General features: G+C 41.9%; 1 protein-coding gene across 1 annotated transcript in view; it reads left to right on the top strand.

The window, feature by feature from the left end:
- The first annotated feature begins 321 nt into the window (after positions 1-321).
- The window catches only part of LOC143041470 (rho guanine nucleotide exchange factor 3-like), a 497,332-nt gene continuing 471,035 nt past the window's right edge, over positions 322-26,618 (top strand). The window contains exon 1 of the mRNA XM_076213374.1: positions 322-438. Within this exon, the coding sequence (XP_076069489.1) occupies positions 429-438 (10 nt within the window). The 5' untranslated portion in view covers positions 322-428. The remainder of the gene's footprint in view (positions 439-26,618) is intronic.

Genomic DNA, 26,618 nt, shown 5'->3' with positions numbered 1-26,618 from the left:
TATATATCTGAGCCAACATCAGATATATGCCGTCTGCTTATATGGTACATACATATATACATACGAATGAAATATTATGAAATTTTGCTGTTTAGAGAACAAAAGGACTGCATAGATACTGGATTTCTACTAAAGGTATCATAATACTAGAAAATACATTACTTTGTATTTCTATCTAATTGATTGATCAAGTTTAATACATTTACTTATATATATATAATGATTAAAAAATTAGATAGAAAAATTAATTTTATCAATCAAATATGTACATTTACAATCCTTGAAGTAACTGCAAATGGTCACTTCTCATTGGCTGTGATTTGTGATTGTTTTGGGTATGAGAAATACAAACTGATGGCTAGTGTTATTATTTTCTAGTGAGTGGTAGTTAAATTAGTGAAGTGCTACACACTTGACAGAGTGAAAATATGAATCTAGGTAAGTAAGTTAAGCGTTCCGTAATACATATGGGCAGTATGAGTTGTACTGAAGGTCATTTAAGTAAGTAACAAAAGTTACGTCAATTTCATGAGCTAAGTAAACTTCGTGATGACTTCCGACATGTCATGTTAGAAGTTTAGACTTTACAATATGCAAAAAGGAGGAACGAAGCCATTATTATGTATGGATTTGTCGCCAGAAGGAGAACTGATGACTTAAGTTGCTATATTAAATGTTGGAAAATACGTCCTAGTTGGTTGCAATTTAACTCGTTAAATCTTGAACAGACACAGTTCGCATAACTTGTAAAAACTTTGTTGGTATATTTATATTAGTCATATCCATACTATTTTAACGCTGTAGTGTAGTAATATTGAATGAGTGTACTGCGTTTAATTTTCGATATAGGGTATTCTAAATTTATATAAAGAATTTGGTCATTAAATGCCCATCCCACAAATAGCCAACACAACAAGAATGACATAAGGAAATTTAGCCAGTCAGGCGTTTTCTTTAGGAAATTGTTTGCATAATGATGATATAGACTTTACAGGGCAACAAGATTACTACCTATGCTATATTATATGAAGATAAATCAAAGGAACTTGGGGATGTGCCTATTTGAGAAACTTTGTCCATGATGGGATCTTGTACTTGATAATCATAATAATCATGGTTGAAAAGTCTGTGACTCACAGTCATGGTGTTTTGCTGCTGTTCCCGAGACCATCATTCCAGTGTAGTAGATGCACTTGGTCTGGGATTGAATTAGATAGTAGCCTTACAATAGTACCCTGCACTAGGCTGTATACCTCATATCTGGGGATATGTTTCATTGTCTAACATTTAGATTTTGGTAGTAATTCTTATTTTTCTAGGTGTTGTTTGGCAATTTCATTCAGCTTTGGAATACATTGATTATTTATGGGTAAAATCCTAAGCCTGTCTCAGTTGATCCCAAGACAAAGTGCTTTTATATATATATATATATATATATATATATATATATATATATATATATATATATATATATATACATATATATATATGTACAACACTGAATGGGTCCCAGTGATTAGAGATACATTTAAACAACCACAATGCACTTTAATTCTAAGCCATCAACATTGGGAGACCCAATGGAGGCCTCAACCAGAAATTGAAATGTGGTACTGATGAGGACTCGAACTCAGCTATCAAGAGAGAAATTGAGTCCTCGCCAGTACCACATTTCAATTTCTGGTTGTGGCCTCCATTGGGTCTCCCGATGTTGATGATTTAGAATTAAAGTGTATTGTAGTTATTAATATATATATATATATATAATATACACACACTTCTTGACTTACAAATTAATTATTTTAGAAATAACTTCATACCATGAAATTTTTGTAAGTCATTATTTAACATAGTTATAAAGGGACTCAATCTAAATAAATACATTTGAATGAAATAAAGACAACATATGTTTTATCTTGTATATCTTAAGACACACTGCTAATGGTACATAAAATGGAAATTATTTATGATAATGATAATACTTTAGTGTTGAAAGAGCATACTACATTCACAATGTTCTCTCCAACATTGAGACTTTTATTGCCATCTTTGTTTCCGTAGAGATGATTTGCTGTTTTTTACCATCATTATTACTATTTCCACTATTATCATTACTAGTCGTACACATTTCACCTACCGTGATGGATTATGGACACACAGAATATATCACAATAAAGATGAAGTAAATTTTGATCAAGTTACTGATACGCAAGTACAAAGAACTGGGATGCAGGAAAAGCATGTGCTGTGGTATTGCATGGTGGTAGTGGTGGCCAGAGTTCATACTAGGCACAATTGGAGTGCAGAGCAAAATGTGATATAGTGGACAGGAAACTGAAACCCAGTGAATGCAATTTGGAATTGTGGTCTTCTACATTTGTGTCTGAAAATTTGTAAGTTGAATGTTCATAACTTATGAACCGCAAGTAACGACACACACACAGGCTCCTGTACTTATGACAAAAGTACAGGAGCCTGTGTGTGTCGTTACTTGTGGTGAAGGTCAAGGGGGATGGTGGTTTGAACCCTGTCACCAGCGAAATTGAACTAAGGGCATGGTTCATTAAATTCCATGCTACAAAGTCCTCTTTAAGGGACACTGTCCAAGCCTCCCGATAAGGGGGAGTTTGCGACGTTAAACCATATCATCATGTGTGTGTGTATATATATATATATATATATATATATATATATATATATATATATATATATTGGTAGGAGGCCATGTTGTATACATGATTTCAAGAAATCTACAGCGACAATGGCGTTGTTGAGTTTATATTGGAGCTTTAATTTCTCTCGTGCAACAAGTTTCTGTGATGGTTCCAAATAGCTGAGAAGGTGTCCAAAAGACATTTGGTGCGGTTTTCTCTTTTTTAATACGTATAGGAGAATTAAAAAAGAGAAAACCGCACCAAATGTCTTTTGGACACCTTCTCAGCTATTTGGAACCATCACAGAAACTTGTTGCACGAGAGAAATTAAAGCTCCAATATAAACTCAACAACGCCATTGTCGCTGTAGATTTCTTGAAATCATGTATATATATATATATATATATATATATATATATATATATATATATATATATATATATATATATATATATATATATAGTGTATTTACCTAGTTGTATTATACAGGAAGGGAGCTATGCTCATGGTGACCTGTCTTTGTATCTTTCAGCATCGAGTTTGTTCTTAAATTCTTGAATAGTGTTTGCACACACTGTTGCCTTATCTAATTTATTCCAGGTATCCACCACTCTGTGTGGGAAGCTATTCTTTTTCAGATCTCTTCTATAATTATCCTTTTTGAGTTTCTTTTCATGTCCTCTTGTTTTTCTGTTGTCCCACTTTAATAAATCATCTCTAGGATTTCCATTCCTTTCATGATTCTATAAGTAGCCAGTAGATCTTCTCTTTCTCTTCTTTGTTCCAGAGTTGGTAGTTCCAATTTGGAGAGTGTTGGTGCCATCTTTGTTGTTGCTCTTTGTATGTGTGTGCGTGTGTTTACCCTGTATTTACCTAGTTGTATTTTACTGGAAGGGGAGCTATACTCATGGTGTCTCATCTCCATATCTCATTTTATCTAGACTACTTTTAAATTTGTGTATCGTTTTTGCACACACCACATTCTCATCTAACTTGTTCCAAACGTCTATTATCCTGTGGGGAAAGCTGTTCTTTTTCAGGTCTCTTCTATAATTGTCTTTTTTTATTTTCTTTATGTGTCCTCTTGTATCTCTACCATCCCATTTTATTAGATCATCTCTATCAATAATTTCCATGCCTTTCATGATTCTATAAATAGTTATCAAGTCTCCTCTCTCTCTTCTTTGCTCCAGTGTCTGTAGCTCAAGTTTTGTCAGCCTCTCCTCATATGATAGTTCTGAGAGCATTGATGCCAATTTCATAATTGCTCTGTGTATTCTTTCAAGTTTTTAATTTTTTTTTGTACTTGGTGACCACATTGTTGCTGCATACTCCAATTTTGGTGTTATCAAAGTGACTAGTATTTCCTTCACCATTTCTTTGTCCAGGTATGTAAATGCCACTTTGATTGTTCTTATTAAATTATAAGTTTCTCCAAAATTTCTGTTTATATGTTTCTCAGGTGACATATTATTCATAATAGTGACTCCCAGGTCCTTCTCATTTTCTACTTTTTTTAATTTCTTCCTCTCCTAATTTTTATGATCCCACTATTCTTTTTTTTTACTTCTTCCAAATTCCATTGTACTACACTTCTTAATATTGAATTCCATCTTCTACTTCCTACTCCATTCCCATACTTTATTGAGATCACTCTGCAGTGACTCACAATTCTTCAATGTTCACTTTTTTAACAGTTTTGCATCGTCCGCAAAGAAGCTCATATAACTTTCAATTCCTTTATCCATATCATTAATATATGTAGCAAACATTATTAGGGCCAAAACTGTTCCTTGTGGAACACTACTAATCACTTCATCCCATTTAGAATGTTTGTCTCTCATCACCAATCTCATTTTTCTTTCATGCAAGAAGTCTTCCATCCACTTAAGTAGTTTGCCCTGTATTCCTCCTACAGTTTCTAATTTATTTAGCAATTTCTTATGTGGCACTTAAGTCTTTTTTCAGGTCTAAAAATGTACAATCAGCTCTCTTTCTTGTATTATATCCATTAATCTTGAATAGAAACACATTAAGTTTGTGACACATGATCTTCTTTATCTAAATCCAAATTGCCTTGGATTTAGTACATTATTTTTTTCCAAATGCCTTACCCATCAAATTTTGATGATTCTTTCACAAATTTTAGCTACCGTACTTGTAAGAGAAACCAGTCTATAGGTAATAGGGTTTTCCTTGTTTCCTCCTTTATATGTTGGTACTATATCTGCTCTTTCTGTACGTTACCACTGCGACACTGCTTCTGACCCAGGGCAGTGGACAGGATGCAGGGATGACCTGTCATCCAGGAGGTGCTGAGATGGGAGAGTGGAGGGGAGTGGAATATATGGGAAATGAAAAGGTGGGAGTATTTTCTATGCCTTTTTCTTTTTGGCTACCCCCCCGTGTAAGGGGAAAGAAGCCTTTGGTATATGTATGTATATTTGCTCATCTGGAACTTTTCCTTCTTTCAATGAACTGCTTATTAGAATACTGTATGTATTTTGTCTGTTAGTTCGTTCCTACATTCTCTCAAAATCCAGTTTGCCATTTCATCTGGTCCATGCGATTTTCTAACATCGAGATTACTCAAGCGATTCATTATTTCTTTCCTTGTTACTTCTATCTCTTTAATGGGGGGACTTTTTCCTCCCACTTGACATCTCTAAGTTGTATGATTTCCCTTGTAAACACTGATTCAAAATGCTTGTTCATAATTTCTGCCATTTCTATTTCCTCTGTGTATTCTATTCCTCCTTGTAGTTTCACTAATTCTTATTTGTTTTTCAGTGTCTTGTTTACAAATCTGTAAAATAGTTTTGATTGATCTTTACATTTTTCTATGACATCCTTTTCGTATTTTCTCTTTTCTTCTCTGTGCACTTGTACATATTGGTTTCTATAACCAGTGTATATTTTCCATTTTTCAGGTCTTTTGTCTTTTTTTCCATTTTATCCAAGCTTTATCCCTATTGTCTTTTAACTCGCTACATCTTTTGTTGTACCAACATTTTATATATCTTTTTTGTTTTTGTATTGGAACATACTTTTCCACTCCTTATAATTTTTTGTCAGAAATTTCCATTTCTCTTCTAATGTTGTTTCCCCCTTGTGTATCCTTTCCCAATCTGCTTTTTGGAAATGTTCTCTCATCTTATCAAAATTTGTTTTTCCATACATCAATCTTCCCTTTCTATATTGTTTGTTTTTTCCCATGTATTTTTCTTTATTTAGTTCCAGTTCAACTAATATGTGGTCACTTTTACTTTATGGTGTCTTATATTCAATCTTGTCCACTATTACAGGTTCTGATGTGATTATTATTTCCAGTCTCAATGGTTTTTCCTCATTTCTATACCTAGTATTCTTGTATCCATTGTGTCATTGTATGTTCTATAACCATATAAAGTAGTACATTTCCCCATAGGTCGTCTCCACCCTTCACTGTCATCTCTTCCCAACAGATTTCTTTACAATTAAAGTCACCCATTATAACTGTTCTTCCTCCATCTTCCATGATCTGATTTAGTGTTATCCTTGTGTATTCTAACATACTTTTGTGTTCTCTCTCTTCCCATGAAGCCGTTTTAGGAGGCACATAATTTACTACAAACTTCCTACTCTTCTTGTCCCTGTCCTCTATTTCCATCATAATTATCTCCGCTCTATTCTTTCCATATGTAACATTCCTCACATTTATATCCTTCTTCGTCAGGAACATAACCCCACCACCTTGTTTTACTTCTCTGTTTCTAGTTCAATAATTATATGTACCATGCCCTACACTGTTGGGTGGTAATGGACCTTTCAATTTTGTCTCCACAATTCCCATTATGTCAGGTTCCTTTTCTGTCAGGTAATCATTCAGTCATTCAAGCCTGTTATTAATCCATCTATATTTGTGAAGGGCACTTTTAATTTTCTGTTACCTCCATCCTGTTTTCTGTTTCTCTTCTGTTTTTCTCTACTATGAACCATTTTCTCACTTTCATATCCACTATCCAATAGAATTTCTCTTTGTCTGACTGTTCTGTTCTCGTTTTTTCCTTAGCTTTGATTTTTTTCCTCCTCTCTTTCCTCTTTATTCATCTTTTTATCCATACCTGTTTATACTATAATTGTTGCAAGTTGGCTAAACCTAAGCTCCCATGATTCATTCATTTTTGTTAGTTTTTCTTCTAGACTTGCTAATTGGAGGAGGTTATCGTCTCCTCCCTCATTAAACCCATAGAAATAGTTGTCTGCACTTTCCATTGAGCTGCTCTTATCTATATTCCTACTTTTAATTCCCTTGTTTGACATCAGCTGTGTTGTCTGCACATCATTTATTGGTTACACTCCTGGCGTTTGAGGCATGTTCATCTCCTTCCTCATTTCCTTCCATTTTCTTCATTTTCTTCATTTTTTTTTCTCTCTCTCCTGCCCACGACACCATGAGCTTCCCCTTCCCCATTAATACAACACAGGTACTCCTTCATTGCTGAAATCCATGATTTTTTTTTTCCCTCTCTCTCTCTCTCTCTCTCTCTCTCTCTCTCTCTCTCTCTCTCTCTCTCTCTCTCTCTCTCTCTCTCTCTCTCTCTCTCTCTCTCTCTCTGAGTTCCAATCTTCACTGTCAAATCCTGTGTCTGCCACAGATTTTAATACATTCAACTTCTTGTTTCTTTTCATTGTGAGGTCCTTGATATGTGGACTGTGCATATCAAATGTAAGGCCCAAATTTTTGGGGTTTTGTTGAGTGGTAAAGATTGATCATTCACTTTCACTGTTAGACATTAATCTGATTCATAGTTGTCTGGAGTAAGCATTATCATTGATGAATTTTGAAGTGATGCTGCCATTCTGTTTTGAGTAACGCTGGTATTACTCTATATCGTAGCACTGGATGCAACTAGAGTATGGGGAAGTTTAATTAGTTTAATAAAATTGCTTGCCAATAACCAGAATTTTATGTAATAGCCACCATCTACCCCTAGTTAAAATACTCTCGTAACCTTTCGAGTCTAATGACTCGTAAGGGAGATTCTGCTATAGCCAACAACAAGCTTTAATGGTGGTGCCAGACTGACACTGGCCTAAGCCACAGCTCTAGTTTGTGAAGGTATTTGTGTGTTTGAGGAAGGTGGAAGAGTAAGACACAGGTCTCGGGCAGAGTTTATTCCTGACTGGTTTTGCTTGGAGCTTCTAAGTGAAACCGGTCAGAAATAAACTCGGCCCTAGACCCGTGTCTTACAATTCCACCTTCCTCATACCTGTCACAATATCTCAGTATTTATCTGTGTTCTTGGCAACTTTTCTCTTGTTGATGTGCTGTGCTGTGCCATGACAGTTGGGCCATCTGCATATGTGAGAGCTTTGATGTTATGCTCTGCATTTCGAGTAGGAAGGTTGCTTGTGAACAAGCTGAACAATGCTGGTGATAATATAGCTTTTTGGGGTACACTTTTGTACTATCATTGATCCCTGATATATGGTTGTTCTGAGTCTGCATTGTGTGCCAGCTAGGAAGTTTATGAGCCATTTCTTTTTGTTGTAGATGTATGTTTCAAGGTCTTGTAACTCATTGTGTGTCAAAGGCTGTTTGTCTATTGCCACCATCACTGTTCTTTCTGGAGGCATCATCATCTTGAAACCTTCTAGTACGCTATTTGTGTGATGCTCACGAGCTCTGTGCTGATAGATTGGCCTTCGAATCCGGGATGGTTTGTGGAGGTGGGTATTTACGTTTTATTTTTAATATCAATCTTTTAGTCTTGGGTATGGTGGAAAGGCTGGAGGTAGGGTCTATTGGTGATTTGTTTTGTTTTAAGTGGGAATTATGTGTACGTTTTTCCAAGTCATTGGGATTCTGTTGTATGACCAAGAGAAGTTGAAGATAACTGTTAGGGCATGAATTGTGGCTTAGGTAGTTTTGTTGCATTCAGTTGTTTGTATTTATATGACAAAACAAGGTGAGTGAGTAGGGTGAAGGGGTCTTGCATAGAACTACGTATCTATTATTTTCACGTAATATTTTATGGGGAGGATATTGGTTTCTGTGTACAGGTGTTCAACTGGGGTGTTTGTGTTGCATCCTGATATTATTCTCAATGTTTTATTTTGTACAGATTAAAAGGTGTTGGTTTTCCTAACTTTAGGAACCATGCTGTGAAAGCATAGTTGAATGTGGTTCTTGAGAACTGTTTTTAGATTGTTATTAAAGTTTTCTTCCGCTATTCAGGGCACACACTTGCGATTTATTTTAGTATGTGTATATTCTTGTTAATTTTCAGTTAGAGGTTTAATGTACGAGCTGGAGGTTATGTTAGTATCAGAAGCGAGGTCTAGAATTATTTCGGATGGAAGGCTTTGACAAAGCCATTCACTTTTACTGTTGGATATTTCTTTGATTTATGATTGTTTGGACATTGTAATGTTACAGATGATTTTTTGAGTGGTGACCTCCATTCTAGTATTCCTTAGCCATTGGTCTAGGCTTGGGTGTTTTTTGCTGCTGTTTTGTTGCCCCCCCTTTTCTCTCTCTCTCTCTCTCTCTTTCTTTCTCTTTCTCTCCTTCTCTCTCTCTATAGTGACATTTTTTTCACTTTCATGATCATTGGTTTTCATATACATCTTGCAGTAATGGATTTAAATTGAATAAATTTAGATTTAAGAAGAAAAAGGGCAAGAACTGGTTTACCAGTAGAGTGGTCAATGTAGTGAGGCTGAAATTATTTGTTGTTTTAAGAAAAGGTTAAATAACTTTATGGATGGGGATGACAGGTGGTAATGGACATGGAACTGCCTAGCATAGGGCTTACGGTCTCTTGCAGTCTCGTTTATGTTCTTTTAATTCTCCCCTTCTTGCAGTTCTCTCACATTCACCTTTTTCCACTGTACTGTATTTACCTAGTTGTAATATACAGGAGGGGAGCTATGCTCGTGGTGACCCGTCTTTGTATCTCTCCGCATCAAGTTTTATCTTAAAATCTTGTATAGTGTTAGCACATACTGTTTTGTTGTCTAATTTGTTCCATGTATTTATCGCTCTGTGTGGGAAACTGTTCCTTTTCAAGTTTTTTCTATAACTATCCTTTTTCAATTTTTTTCCGTGTCCTCTTGTTTTACCGTTTTCCCACACTTCTCTTCTTATGTCAGATATTTCCCCAATTGTCTGTTTTTCTTTTATCTTCTGTATTTATACTTTTCTTTTCCATTCCTTTCCCTTTCTATTCCTTTAATTTGCTTTCCCTCTTCTTTGTCTATTTTCCTTTTCTTCATTTCATTTCCCTAACTTTATTTCCCTTTCTTGTATTTCCCATCTGTGAGGAGCCGGGAAGGGAGGGAGGGAGGGATGATGAGTGGGAGTGGTGTGTGTGGGGACGAAATGGGTGGGAGTGGATTTATGCCTTTGACTTTGGCTACCTCCCTTGTAAGGGGGAAAAAGCCATTGGTATATGTATGTATGTATGTATGTATATCCTATCCTTCCCATATTTTCCCCTCCCTTCATTTCCCTCGCTTTCTCTCCTCTTTTGTCTTTGAACCAGTTTTGATCTCTATGCTTATCTCTCTTTTTTTTCTGTTATTCCACTTTCTATTGTCTCTTCTCCCCCTGTTTTTGCAGCGGATTATTGTGGGGAAAAAATCAGAGTGACAGGAGACCTTTCAGTCCATAACAAGGCGAAGAGTGGACGTGGCGGAAGGGGTGGGGGTATATTGGCTCATTGTTACTTAGGTACATAACCCCCCACCAAAAAAAAAAAAAAAAAATGAAACCTCAAAATCTGTTACATGGGATTTCCTGAGGGTGGGGGTAGGGTGTGGGTAGGGGTCTATTTTGAAAAAAAGAAAGAAAAAATCATGTAACCTCGAATTGTGTTACATAAGGGGTTGTTTTGTTCGTTGACGGTCAGAATTGGCTTCATCTGTGTCTCTATTAAATCGTCATCCAGATATGTTGACCCCATCGCCTCGTGTGTTTTTCTTCGCCATGTTTGTTTTCGGCGCGGAAGATAATAATGAACGGGTCGAAAGTTCTTTTCCTCCGATCTAATGTTTCCAAATAGTAGCGAAGGTTTCACATCGTGTATTATTTTACTATTATTATGTATTAATACTTTATATTATATTCATATTATTTGTTAGTATTATAATTTACGTTATGACATTTCCAATTAGGACGTTACGATAATTCCATCATCGTATATTATTGTTTTTTAATTCGGCAACGGGCTGCGCCCGACTCCGCTACGCAGGGACTCGGCCGTTCGGGCGACCTCGCTTCGCTCGCAGTCGCCTTAGGCCAATCAGTCGTCTCCGTTGCCGTGATGCCACCTCTCCCGCCCAATCAGTCACGTCACCACTCTCTTAGCCAATCAGTTGCCGGAGGGGACGTGTCCCCTAGAAGGATTTCCTGTTTCCGGTCCGATTTGGATCGATATCAGCAGGAATTCTTTTATTAGTATATAGATATTTTTACTTATTAGTATTATATGTTATTTACATTATTATATTTCATATTATGTAATGCCATTTTTATTTTACACATTATAATATTATTATTTGTTTTTTATATTTTATACAATATTTTATTATTATTATATTTCATTTTATATATCCGTGTATCACTTATTAGGATTGGTGTATTTGTTTCGAATTTGACTAAGTGGGGATAACCCGCAACCCCACAGCAGCTGACAACGGTGCTCAGGCCTTCCCATAAGATCTCTTAGGGACTTTAGATTGTCTCTGAGTCACGGGGTTAATGTGGTATGTGGAGGAGACCAGTCGTCGGTTGTCAGCTGTCCGCGTGTGTAGAGATGTAAGAAGTTTACTGAGGGAGATTTTAGGCTCGTTTCACACACATCGACTTTTGACCGTGCGCCGTCCACGACACGACGTCGTGCTGTCAAATAACTATGGGTGTCTGTGGACGCTTTCACACCTCACGACCACGTGTGAAAGCGTCCATACACACCCAGAGCACGACGGCATGTCGTGGACGGCGCACGGCCAAAAGTTGAGACGGGTGAAACGAGCCTTAGGCCAAGCCCGGTGACAGTGTCAGCCCCTCAGGGTTGCACTTCGCGATGAAGTTGAGGGGGTTGACGGGTTTTGAAAATTGATAGCTTTGCTGGCTATCTTCCGGGATTATTTAGTTTATTGACCAAATTATAGTGTACAGCATAATATATAACCTTGAAGTCAATATGACCCAGTATACAAGCCCATTTACAAACTATGCCATAGAAACCACCTGTAAGTTACCGTATACATATACTATATATGCACCTTTCTCACAGATACACATCATTGGTTCCTTGGGACTGTCGTGTTTCTTCCTCAATTTACTTTTAGATATCCTAGGATGTCCTTTATGCGTCCTCTCACATTATATCTTCTTTTCCCTCGTTCCCCAGTCGTGTCTCTTCATTAACTTGGTTTTGAATATCCCAGGATATCCGTAATGTAATGTCTCCAATTATATTGTAGCGACGATGCTACTGTGAGAAGAGAAAGAGGTTTGGTGAGTTCGTCTCCTTTATTATCAAGGTATAACTGAACTGATTTTACATGCGGCCAGGAGCCGATATATATATATATATATATATATATATATATATATATATACATATATAACACACATATATATATATATATATGTGTGTGTATATATATGTATATATATATATATATATATATATATATATATATATATATATATATATATATATATAATATATACATACATCGCGTGGGTAGTCCCCCGTGGTGCGTAATTACATAATTGCACTAGATTAGGTTAGGTCAGGTCAAGCAGGATTGCAATCATAGGCGCGTCAGGTCTAACAGCGTGGGTGACATAACGCGCGTTGCATGCCACGCGGTTATCATGGTTTGCACAATATCTTTTATTTCTTTTCCCTGTTTTCTTTCCTAACTTGTGTTTAAATACCCCCAGGATGTCCCGAATGTAGTCTTCCATCATATATTTCTCTCCCTGGGTCACTTGCTTTTCCTTCATTGTCGCCGCCCCCTTCCTCGCCTCTCCTTCCTTTTCACGTGTGCATTACCGTCGTGTTTTTCTCTCTGCTTCCTTGTTCCTATAACCGGCCGTTTTTCGTCAGAAGAGAGATAAAAAAGAGAGAGAAAAAGAGAGACCGTTTGAATCCTCTTCCTTTCCGTCCCCTGCACTGCCGGCCTCGCCCCCTTTGCCCATTGTGTTCGACTCACTTCCGTGACCTGACATCAGCGTTTCTATCTCCTGTGCACTCTTCTCCCCCTCTCCTTTACTCTCCCATTTCCACTCTGCCCTCCCTTTCCCTCCCCTCTCCACATTCCCTTCCCCTCTACTCCCTCCACTCTCCTCTCCCTCTCCCCCTTTCCACTCTCCTTTTTCCCTTCACTCTCCCTTCTCTTCCCCTTTCCCCGTCTCGCTTCTCTCCACTTTCCCCGTTTCCCTCCCTCCTCTCTCCCTACCCCTCCTCTCTCTTTCACTCTCCTCTCTCCCTCACCCCCCTCAATCCTCCTCCTCTCTCCCTCTCCCTCCTCTCTCCCTCCCCCTTCCTTTCCCTTCTCCACTCTCCCTTCCCTTGTCTTCCCTCTCCATTCCCCTCTCCCAGCTGCCCATATTCCAAAACCCGTCCCCCCACACACACACTCGTATCCGCCTGAACATGCAGCCCTGAGGGCTGGCACTCCGTCACCAGACCGATCCCAGGACATCTGTCAACACGAGCTATTTTTCTTGGACCTTTTCACACAGGGAGAGCTAACAACGGCGGTTGGTTCCCCACTCCCTGTGTTGCTTTCGTCATCCATTGGGGGCGTCGTACGCCAGGGGTCGCGTTACTTTGCTCACAGGCCGGCGCCAGTCTCTTCCACCGTGTCTTCTAGCAAGCTTCCATGCAGACACCCTTCCCACGTCAAACAATGTGCCCCACCGGTGATATAAAAATCACACTCACACAACACGGACAGCAGTACGAGGTTTCTTCTTGGAGAGATCTATGGGAGGGCAGGGAGACCTTTTATCTCCCTCCTTATCTCTCCCTGCTTCCATCACCGTAGTTCTCTCTCTCCCTCCTTACCTCTCACTCATTCACCTCTCCCTCATTACCTCTCCCTCCTCCTCTTTCCCTCATTCCCTCTCCCTCTTTCCCCTCTCTTTTCTCCTCTCTCCCTCCTTCCCCTCTCCTCCTCTCTCATTCCCCTCTCTTTCCTTCTCTCTCCCTCCTTCCCCTTTCCCTCCCCTTTCCTTCCTTCTCCTTTCCTTCATTACCTCTCTCTCCTCCCCTCTCTCTCCTTCCCCTCTCCCTCCTTCCCCTCTCCCTCCTCCCCTCTCCCTCCTTCCCTCTCCCTCCTCCCCTCTCCCTCCTTCCCTCTCCCTCCTCCTCTCTCCCTCCTCTCTCCCTCCTCCTCTCTCCCTCCTCCTCTCTCCCTCCTCCTCTCTCCCTCTTCCTCTCTCCCTCTTTACTTCTCCCTCTTATCCTCTTCCCCTCATTATCTCGCTCTCCTTCTCTCTCCCTCCTTCTCTCTCCCTCATTACATCTCCCTCCTCACTCCCTCTTTACCTCTCCCTCCTTCCCTCTCCCTCCTTCCCTCTCTCTCCTTCCCTTTCCCTCCTTCCCTTTCCCTCCTTCCCTCTCCCTCCTTCCCTCTCCCTCCTTCCTTTTCCCTCCTTCACTTTCCCTCCTTCCCTTTCCCTCCTTCCCTTCCCTCCTTCCTTCTCCCTCTTTACCTCTCCCTACTTCCCTTACCCTCCTTCCTTCTCCCTCCTTCCTTTTTCCTCCTTCCTTTTTCCTCCTTCACTTCCCCTCCTTCCCTTTCCCTCCTTCCTTCTCCCTCTTTACCTCTCCCTACTTCCCTCTCCCTCCTTCCTTTTCCCTCCTTCCTTTTCCCTCCTTCCTTCTCCCTCTTTACCTCTCCCTACTTCCCTTACCCTCCTTCCCTCTCCCTCCTTCCTTCTCCCTCCTTCCTTCTCCCTCCTTCCTTTTCCCTCCTTCCTTTTCCCTCCTTCCCTTTCCCTCCTTCCCTTTCCCTCCTTCCTTCTCCCTCTTTACCTCTCCCTACTTCCCTTTCCCTCCTTCCTTCTCCCTCTTTACCTCTCCCTACTTCCCTTACCCTCCTTCCTTCTCACTCCTTCCTTTTCCCTCCTTCACTTCCCCTCCTTCCCTTTCCCCTCCTTCACTTCCCCTCCTTCCCTTTCTCTCCTTCCCTTTTTCTCCTTCCTTCTCCCTCTTTACCTCTCCCTACTTCCCTTACCCTCCTTCCTTCTCCCTCCTTCCTTTTCCCTCCTTCACTTCCCCTCCTTCCCTTTCCCTCCTTCCTTCTCCCTCTTTACCTCTCCCTACTTCCCTTACCCTCCTTCCCTCTCCCTCCTTCCTTCTCCCTCCTTCCCTTCCCCCCTTCCCTCTCCCTCCTTCCCTTTCCCTCATTCCCTCTCCCTCCTTCACTTCCCCTCCTTCCCTTCCCCTCCTTCCCTCTCCCTTCTTCCCTTTCCCCCCTTCCCTCTCCCTTCTTCCCTTTCCCCCCTTCCCTCTCCCTTCTTCCCTTTCCCCCCTTCCCTCTCCCTTCTTCCCTTTCCCCCCTTCCCTCTCCCTCCTTCTCTTTCCCTCATTTCCTCTCTTCTTCCATCTCCCTCCTTCCCTCTCCCTCCTTCTCTTTCCCTCATTTCCTCTCTCCTTCCATCTCCCTCCTTCCCTCTCCCTTCTTCCCTCTCCCTTCTTCCCTCTCCCTCCTCTCTCCCTCCTTCCCTTTCCCCCTTCCCTTTCCCCCTTCCCTTTCCCTCATTCCCTCTCCCTCCTTACCTGTCCTTCAGGTTCATACTTAGATGGGGCACCCCAATGTCGAGGGCGGAAAACAAGTAAAATACGCGAGAGGAAAAAAAAAGTCTTCGAAGTTCATCAAGAAATGTACTTTTCTCTACAGATAGATTGATTTGTGGGGCAACATGGAAGAAGGAATGCCCGTTATCACACTGGGCGTTTTTTCCTTCGACTGTTGGAGGAAATTTTCATCCCGCAACTTTCGGGAAGAAATCTGATATGCTGGAGGAAATTATTAGTTTGCCACAGCGATTTTACAGCTGGAAAAGTCCTGGAGGTGGGCGGTATACCGCCGACGAATCGGAGGTTGTAGGAAAAACACCCCAGTGTGATAACCCCCTGTAGTCAGACAACACAACCTTTAACCACGTTTGATATAAGGTAGAGGCATCTCTTATCCTGTGTATTACAATTCGGTAAGGATACACAGGACGCACCGTGTAGTAATGTCGACGTGTGATTGCAAAGGATTCGAGAGAAGAGGAGCGCGAGAGGTGAAATTAAGGTCTTTGATGGCGGAAAGACGTGGAAATGAACTCGGGGACGGGAGCAGGGAGATCTCTCCTTTGAGCGCCAGAGAGAGGCAGGAGGCTCGGGGTGCAACAGCTCGGGAGGTGAGGGAAGGGGAGGGAAGAGGAAGGGTGAGGGGATGAGAGGGAAGAGGAACGGTGAGGGGATGGGAGGGAAGAAGAGGTGGAGGGAAGAGAAGAGGGGACGGGAGGGAAGAGGAAGGGTGAGGGAACGAGAGGGAAGAGGAAGGGTGAGGAAACGGGAGAGAAGAGTGAGGGGATGGGGGAACGGGAGGGAAGAGAAGAGGAGTGAGGGAATGGAAGGGAAGAGGGGTGAGGAAACGGGAGGGAAGAGGGGTGAGGAAACGGGAGGGAAGAGGGGTGAGGAAACGGGAGGGAAGAGGAGGGGTGAGGGGAGGGAAGTGGAAGGTTGAGGGGGGAGGTAATGGAAGAGGAGATGTGAGGGAAGAGGAGGGGTGAGGTGAGAGGAGTGGGTGAGGGGACAGGAGGGAATAGGAGGGGTGAGGGGATGGGAGGGAAGAGGAGGAGTGAGGGGATGGGAGGTAAGTGAAGAGGGGACGGTTGGTGACCTGAGACGCGATGGTTAGTGTCAAAGGTCATCGTCGCCCAAGACTCCTCATTGGCTAATGGTGGCTGTCGCCAGAGTGTATGAAGAGTGGTGAGTGTGGCAACAGGTAAGTGTTTCCAGGTGTGATCAGTCGTTGCGAGCAAGCGTTGCGACATCGCATAATCGCACGCTCCCTTCTTCATCTTTGTGAATCGTCCCTGACCGGTCTCGTCAAGTTTGGGTCATCTCACTCGGAGATAAGGCCCTGTTCACACTAGCGGTCTGAACCGCGCGAAAACCGCGGCGGTACCACGTAGTCCAGGAAAACCTGCGCGGTTGTGTATGAACGCCTTCATTGACTTGCATTGTTTTATTTTTAACCGCGGCGGTTGAAACCGCTAGTGTGAACAGGTGCCTATGAGCAGGGTCACCGACCAGGAAAGCGAGCCAGTTGACCTCTGTGACCTCAGCTGGCGCCGGGTGAAAAGACAGGTCACTTGTCTGGCGTCGCCACTGTCGAGTACGTTCTGGTTTGAAACCTGATCGGTTCTTTGGGGACTCTCCGCAGGGAGCTGATGTCAAAGGCATTCGGGTGGTTCTTCAAAGGTCTGGAGAGGATCCACGTCTCGTTTCCATACAGAGGGACGGGATTTACGAGGGCGCTGAAGCCGTGGGGGTTTATTGCACGCTGGTACTTAAAGCGCTTGGCATTGAGGATGAGGCTCTCCTATACCAGGCAGTCCCCAGCAGGATGACCAGGTTTCTCAAGCGAGGGTATGTTAGAGAGCAGCAGAAGTTATGCTAGATTAGGATAAATAATGCTGAATATTTTTTTTTCTCTTAATAAGTTTGGTTTCTGTTATGTTTTTGATTAGTATGGTTTCATGGGAAGATATGCTAACTTTAGTATGATTATGCTAAATCTGGTCACCCTGGTTCCTAGTTGTCTACAGGACCCGGCCAAGGCGGTAAACCCGAGCGATGACAGCCACTGAGTGACCTAACCCGACCCGTGGAGTCAATCTATATAGCCAATGCGTACCGAAAAGTAGCAAGGCACGAGTACAAATGCATACAATAGCTATGGCCGTAGCCTACACATTGAGGCAGAAGCACAGGTAGGACTATACATACACATCTACAAATAATCAAACTACATTCGACAACTGATATGAAATCTACATAAATATGGAACAGAGATTCAACGGGACACCTCAGTCAAGATAAAGGAAATTTGTAAGATCTTTACATTCTTGTCCAGCTGCTAGTACAAGTACACAAGTTCAGTGTAGTCAATAAAGATGAGATCGTTGGCAGTGCTTGCTCCACGTCTCCTGCATGTAGTTGGTTGACCTACCTCGTCCCAACTTCCATTACTTCAAAGGATTACAAAGGCGGAGCATGCCGACAGGAGACCTTTTGATCCATATCTAGGTCGGATGCAAAAAAAATAAATAAAATATCATAATAATAAATAAAAACTATAATAGTGTAAATAACAAATAAAATACATAAATAAATGCATAGGTATAGTTAAAATAATAAACAAACAGGTAAATAGTAAATGATAATAAATTGACATATAAATAATAATAAATGAAAATCAGACAGACAAATTATAACAAAACAAAAACAAATAATATAACATAAATCATAATCATTACAGCATCTTACTTAGGTATTTATCTAAATGATTCTTAAAGCTTCGAACTGAACTACATTGCACTACCTGTGCAGGAAGTTTATTCCATTCATTAACTACACGGTTGGCAAAGTTGTTTCTACCTACTTCCAAATTGAATCTATTTCCGGACAGTTTGAGACCATTGTTTCTTGTCTGATTCTCATTCAATGTGAAAATTTGGTCACTTTTGATGTTGTCAATGATATTCGATAGCATCTCTGATGATAGTTTCCATTATTTTTCCTACGATTGAAGTCAAACTTATAGGCCTATAGTTATTTGGTTTCTTTTTTGTCACCTTTTTTGAATATGGGAGTAACGTTAGCTAGCTTCCATTCTCTCAGGTGAGAGAAGTGAGCTGTGACACGTTCCTGCCTCATCCTGTGGACTGCACTGGGGAAAATCTCACTCTCTCCCCCCCCCTCTCTCTCTCTCTCTCTCTCTCTCTCTCTCTCTCTCTCTCTCTCTCTCTCTCTCTCTCTCTCTCTCTCTCTCTCTCTCTCTCTCTCTCTCACACACACACACACACACACACACACCTCCCCCTTCTCTCTCTCTCTCTCTCTCCCCCTCTCTCTCCCTCTCTCTCCCTCTCTCTCCCTCTCCCCCTCTCTCCATTCACACACAAACACACCTCTCATCTCTCGCTCTACCATTCACAGACTCTCTCTCTCTCTCCATTCACACACAAACACACCTCTCATCTCTCTCCCATTCACAAACTCTCTCTCTCTCTCTCTAACACACACACACGCGCGCGCGCGCACACATACACACACGCCTCTTTCCCTTTCTCTCCGGTTCACAGTCGTGGGCGGATGTCCTTGAGCGTACATTTAATTTAGTTTGCAGCTGAATCTCGTAATGCTTCTGTATCGTTTCAAGACGAATAGCGCATAGAAAACGCGTTGTATTTGCAGAGTGCCTGAAATCGAAACTTATAAGAATGGGGGAGACTGCAAGAGACCATATGTCCTACAGTAGGCAGTTCTATGTCCCTTACTACCTGTCGTCCTCATCCATAAATTTTACGAAGGAAGAGCATGCGGACAGGAGACCTTTTGGTCCATAACTAGGTCGGATGCTGGAAAAAAAAATAGAAAAAACAAGTAAATAAATGAATAGAATATAGAAACGGATAATGATCAATATTAGCTATATAACCTCCTTTTATTTATTTATTTATTTTTATTTATTTTATTTTATTCTATATATATATATATATATATATATATATAATTTTTTTTTTTTTTTTTTTTTTTTTTTTTTTTTTTTTTTTTTTTTTTTTTTTTCTCCCAACTTTGTCTACGTGAGCGACTCATCTGATTCTTCTTAGTATCATTTTCTTCCCTTGGAGGTAATAGTCAGAGGAGGAGAAAGAAAAAAAAAAAAATAAACTGGAAACGTGGATGGTAGGCATTGTTTCGGAAACGAAAAGTTCGCAGTTTGCAATTGCGAAATTAAGTCTTAACCCCCCCCCCCCATCCGTATCAATGAAATCTGAAATGCCGTCGGGTGGAGGCCGAGGAGGAGTTGGTAGACCATAGGGCGATGATTTCTAGTTGAATTGTTGTTGCTTGAATGTAGGAGAGGGTAGGGGGGCGTTTAGGGAGATTTTTTTTTTTTTTTTTTTTTTTTTTTTAAGAATTTTTTCATCTCTTTCGCTCAGTTAGGCTTTGTTGACGTGGAAAGGGAGGGAAGCGGATGCGGGGCAAGGAGGTATGGGGGTTGGGCAACGTAAGAATAGAATGTAAACTGGAATGCATCCATAAATGGAATGAAAAATTAACTTTGGATGGTATTTGCCTACACCAAACTCGTCACCTTTGCCCAGCGTCCACTGATAGCCAGGAAGGTTGAGGCGAGGTCTAAGGCTCGTTTCACACGTATCGACTTTTCGCCGTGCGCCGTCCACGACACGACGTCGTGTTCTGTGGACGCTTTCACACATGGTCGTGACGTGTGAAAGCGTCCACAGAGACCCACAGTTATTTGAGAGCACGACGTCGCGTCGTGTCGTGGACGGCGGACGGCGAAAAGTCGTCGAAACATGTGGAACGAGCCTTCGCTTATCTCACCACGAGTTTTTTTTTTTTTTTTGTGGGTGGGTGGGGGGGGCTGGCGAGATTAAAACTCGTGACTTAGGAAATGCCAGCGGGAATGGGCGGAATCCGACCGCGGAAGGGGAGAGATTGGAGTGCGAGGTCCCTTGGGGGCCACTGATGCGGAAAGAAGCGTAGGGTCGACGAGCCGATTTGTTGCGGAAATGAAAGCCTACTACCGCGGTTCTCCACCTTTTCCACTACGTTTACCCTCCTTTCACGAATTCTCCACATTCGTGCGGCTCCCCTTCGTTTTCCTCCCAAATTCCACCCGCTCAAAAAAAAAAAAAAAATAATAATAATAATAATAATAAATAAAAATAAATAAATAAATAAAATAAATAAGTAAAAAATTGATGAAGAGAACCCCTTTGCTTGATTACAAAGTTGACAATCATAGTTATTTTATATTATATATATATATATATATATATATGTATATGTATAATGTATATATATGTATATATATATATATATATATATATATGTATATGTATAATGTATATATATGTATATATATATATGTGTGTGTGCGCGCGCGCGCAAATTTCACAAGGCACACATGAATCACAAATATGCAGAATCCACTAGAAAGAGGAAAAACACTGATTCCGAGAGCTTTCGTGATATATTCACATTATCATAAGATCCGTGTGTTTTCCTCTTTCTAGTGGATTCTGCATATATGATTATATATTATATATGTATATATATATTATATATATATATATATATGTATGTATTGTCTCATTCGGATTCCACACATTATATAGAAATGTATAATTCGTAGCAGTAGGTCATGCCCCCCCCCCCTCTTCCCCCTAAACTGTTGTCATGGCCCCCAGGCTGAGGACCTTTGACGTAGCCGAAACTGTGAACTTGCACGCCAAGCACCGAATGACATTCGGGGGGGTGGGCTGGCGGTGGTTGAGAAAACTCCAGGAGGAAGACGAGGGAAGGAAGAGACTGCGGAACGACCAGGGGCACCGTGGACGAAAGTGAAACTGGGAGAGAGAGAGAGAGAGAGAAAGAGAGACTGCGGGGCGACCAGGGATAACTGGGAGAGAGAGAGAGAGAGAGAGAGAGAGAGAGAGAGAGAGAGAGAGAGAGAGACTACGGAGCGACCAGGGGCGCCGTGGACGAAGATGAAACTGGGAGAGAGAGAGAGAGACTCCGGGGCGACTAGGGGCCCTGTGGATGTATATGAAACTGGGAGAGAGAGAGAGAGAGACTGCGGGGCGACCAGGGCCACCGTGGACAAAGAAAGACTAGAGTAGGAGAGGAAGAGATTGGGAGGGGGATGACCAATGGTAAGAGAGAGAGAGAGGAAGAGGAAGAGAGTGCCAGGTGACCAGGGGTCCAGCGGACGAAGGGAGAAAGACGAGAGAGATTGCGGAGTGACCAAGGGTTTCATGGACAAAACTGAGAGAGAGAGAGCTGGTTTTGAAGGAGCGAAATAAGAATATATGTATAAAAGGAGAATCACAACAACCGAGATGATGGACGTAAAGTGGAGAGAAATGAAGAGGAAATGCACAATGTGGATTTTTGGTTCAGGAAGTGGGCGAATGAGGCCGACTGCAACCCGTTGAGTCGGGGCACACATGTCTAAGGTCCCTAAGGGTTCCGCGAGAACAAGTGAGATGAGCTAATGCACTTTTGATTTTTTATCTAATTTCATATACGTCATATAATATATTGTAATAATGTAATATAGACATCATCCTAAGAGAAAGATATGGTATATATATATATATATATATATATATATATATATATATATATATATATATATATATAATTTTTTTTTTTTTTTTTTTTTTTTGCGCAGGGGTTCTTTGAGACATGCGATTTATTTTAAAGGTTACGCAAAGGTAAAAATGTTGAGAAACGCTGCTGTAGACTGTTACTGCCGAAGTCGTTCCCTTTGCCCAGTGTAAACAGACCACCTTAGAATTGGAGCCAGCTATACTTATTTATCCATTTATTATTATTTATTTATTTTCTAAAAAAAATTCTTGCAAAGTGGAACTGGTGATGCAAGCGGGACAATGTAATGAAACGAGAAGATTCAGTACACAAACCAGCAATCACGTTGAACAACACCGCTTGTTCATCTGTACAGATTGTGCTACCATGCGTGTTCAAATTGGGTCAGTAGCGCGGTTATCACCACGTCCTCGCACCACTTGCATAGCCATTAACCACCATTCCTCCATGTGCAAATTGCACCACAAACTCCTCTCCACCCCCCCACCTGCCTGTGCTTTCAAATTGAAAAATCTAAAAGCTCGGATTAAAACAACTGGACCATGATTTAGTACATCAGAATGTCAATTAAAATCAACTGAACCTGTATTTAGAACAATTGAATATAATTTTGAAATGTGTAAAAATCATGTTAGATTCGTCGCTATTTTATTGAAAACTTAACACGCACAGTAATATGGGTTCGAGCGTCGCTACTTGCGGCGGAGGTCGAGGTGACGGCAGTTCAAATTCTGCCACCAGCGAGTTGGACCAAGGGCATGGTTCGTTAAATTCCACGATACAAAGTCCTCTGTAAAGGGGCATCGTCCTAGCCTCCTGATAGGGGAAGTACGCGACGTTAAACCGAATCCTTAATCCTTTTTGAACGGAAGTGTAAGGATATGTAGAGCAACAGAAATATTCGAAGTTTTATATATATATATATATATATATATATATATATATATATAATATATAATATATATATATAATTTTTTCCCGTAATCGCTATTGTTACCATCAGCAGCATTGTCAGAACGCATTTTTTCTGCTGTTGACATAAGAATGAATGTATAAAGGTATACGTGATATTTCTAATGAAGTTGCATTCAGATTTATTTATTTACTTATTTATTAGTGATTTTGGCCAAAGTGAGCTAACCTAAATAAAAAGCCTAAAGCAACCTACTCCAATTCAGTCTAATCTCAGTGTGCGAGTCAATTATTCTCTATGTGCCGCGTCTCAGTGGATTTTTGTCTCTCTGCTCCCTAGATCATTCTCCCAATTACCACCACCACCACCACCATTATTGGCACCATCATTTGCTCAATCTATTTCAGAGCTTTCCCAAGCACCAGAATCCCAGTTACAATACGAAATATCCAATATTTCCATTCCTAATATTGTTCATGGTACGTTTGGCTCGTTTCGCACGTATCGACTTTTCGCCGTGCGCCGTCCACGACACGACGTCGTGCTGTCAAATAAAAATGGCTGTCTATGGTTATTTGAGAGCACGACGTCGTGTCGTGGACGGCGAAAAGTCGATAGGTGTGAAACGAGTCACTGGGGACATCTCCGGGAATGTTATCACCACCTATACTACCATCACTACCCACATCACCATCACCACCACCACCCATACTATCACCATCACCACCACCCACAGTATCACCATCACCACCACCCACACTATCACCATCACCACCATCCACACTATCACCATAACCATCACCCACACTATCACCATCACCCACACTATCACCACCACCCACACTATCACCATCACCACCACCCACACTATCACCATCACCACCCACACTATCATCACCACCATCACCAACACTATCACCATCATCACCACCCACACTATCACCATCACCACCACCCACACTATCACCATCACCACCACCCACACTATCACCATCACCACCACCCACACTATCACCATCACCACCACCCACACTATCATCACCACCATCACCAACACTATCACCACCATCCACACTATCACCATAACCATCACCCACACTATCACCATCACCCACACTATCACCATCACCCGCACTATCACCATCACCACCACCCACACTATCACCATCACCACCCACACTATCATCATCACCACCCACACTATCACCATCATCACCACGCACACTATCACCATCACCAACCACCCATACTATCACCATCACCACCACCCACACGATCACCATAACCACCACCCACACTATCACCATCACTACCCACACCATCACCATCATCACCACCCACACTATCACCATCATCACCACCCACACTATCACCATCACCACCACCCACACTATCACCATCACCACCACCCACACTATCACCATCACCACCACCCACACTATCACCATCAACACCACCCACACTATCACCATAACCACCACCACCACAGCATCACCACCACCACCTCCACAGCATCACCACCTCCACAGCATCACCACCACCACCTCCACAGCATCACCACCACCACCTCCACAGCATCACCACCACCACCTCCACAGCATCACCACCACCACCTCCACAGCATCACCACCACCACCTCCACAGCATCACCACCACCACCACCTCCACAGCATCACCACCACCACCTCCACAGCATCACCACCTCCACATCATCACCACCACCACCTCCACACCATCACCACCACCACCACCTCCACAGCATCACCACCACCACCTCCACAGCATCACCATCAGCGCCAGGTACACACACCGCCATTACCAACAGCGCCCACACCGCCATTACCAACAGCGCCCACACCGCCGGGGAATCATGGCGGCGTTGCCCTTTGATCCCATTCCCCCACCCTAACAATGCCACTTGTTCACTGCCACCACCATCCCCCTCCCCCTTCCCGCCATTAGGACCATCTCCGATATGTATGGCCTTCTGTCGTGACCACGCGCATCACCACCCACATCACCACCATCACCACCACTACTACCGCCAGTGCCGTCACCACTACTATGGCCGTCACCACCTCTGCTATCACTACTACCACTACCAACACAACTACCACCGACACTACTATTACTAGTACCACCACCAATACCGTCACTACCACTACCTTTTCCACTACTACCATCACTATCTCCACTACCACCACCGTTACTACCACCAGCACTACTATCACCACCACCACCGTTCATACACTATGGTTCACTTAATACCACAACACAACATTGCTTCTTACCAAACCTTCATCCACGTTTCAACTAGTATTTACCTCCCCCCCGCCATTGCAAAATAACACTGCTGTAATGCAGCGAGAGTAAAAACTAGACGATCATTTGAAAATAATAATAGTAATAATAATGATAATAATAATATAAAACCGAGGGTTATAGCTTTGGCATTTATCATGTCGGGTATTTGGATTTCGAACAGTTACGAATGAGTCGCGAGTGCATTCCGTCGCTTTGATATACGACTCAGAGCAGCTGCTCTCGCGCGCCGGGAGGGGAAATGTGCGTTCTAGTATTTTCTTTTTCTTTTCTTTTTCTTTTTTCTTTTCTTTTTCTTTTCTTTGTTCCAGGTCGTTGTTCTTGTTTGTGTTTTTTTTGTGTGTGTTTTTGGGGGAATAACTGCGATTTCTCTTACGTGCTTTTGTCGAATCTGGCTCAGTGTTTCTCGTCACCTCTGTCTAGGCAGACGCCATCATCCACACGACTTCCGTCACTACGATGCACAGCGAGGCGTCTCGAAACTGTCCTGTGGATGGTTAACATCAGCTGGCATTAGCAAAAACAAAAACATAAATGTGCTTCTCTGTATTAAAGTCGTTTGTTAAATGCTGAAGTGGTTTGGGCATTTGGAAACGAGTGAGAAAATACTAAAGAAAAAAATGTAAATGAATAGAGTGAACTTGAAAGGAAGTTAATGAGGGCAATGGAGGACGTGAAGGCGACATTGGATGAGGAACTACTTTGCATATGTACAAGTAATCACGTTGTGTTCTTGTCTTTAATTCCTTCGCTCCTCTAGAAGTCCCATGCGACTGAATAAAAACGCTAGACAGAAGCAAGAACAAAGAGTAGTTTAGTTTTCAATCGTCACAGGCAACTTTGTAGATTTTTTTTTATCAGGAAGCTATATACACTCTGTCTCTCTTGCTGCGAAGTCATTCATAATGAAAAGAGGAAAATATTGTTTTTGTCACCGTGTTCCTGACTAAGGCTCGTTTCACACGTACCGACTTTTCGCCGTGCGCCGTCCACGACACGACGTCGTGCTCTCAAATAACCATGGGTGTCTATGGACGCTTTCACACGTCACAACCACGACCACGTGTGAAAGCGTCCATGGACACCCATGGTTATTTGAAAGCACGACGTCGTGTTGTGGACGGCGCACGGCGAAAAGTCGATACGTGTGAAACGAGACCAAAGGATTGCGATGCTGGATTGAGATAATCAAACAGCTTTGAGGAGATTCCTGTGGTTATCACACTGGGCTTCCAAATATCAAATTATCTTTCCGTCATATATATCAAAGTTGAATTATGAACTAAG

Source organism: Oratosquilla oratoria, chromosome 31 (assembly GCF_046742065.1).
Source record: "Oratosquilla oratoria isolate Oo_2021 chromosome 31, ASM4674206v1, whole genome shotgun sequence".
Classification (NCBI taxonomy): Eukaryota; Metazoa; Arthropoda; class Malacostraca; order Stomatopoda; family Squillidae; genus Oratosquilla; species Oratosquilla oratoria.
This window is presented reverse-complemented; position numbering and strand designations above follow the sequence as displayed.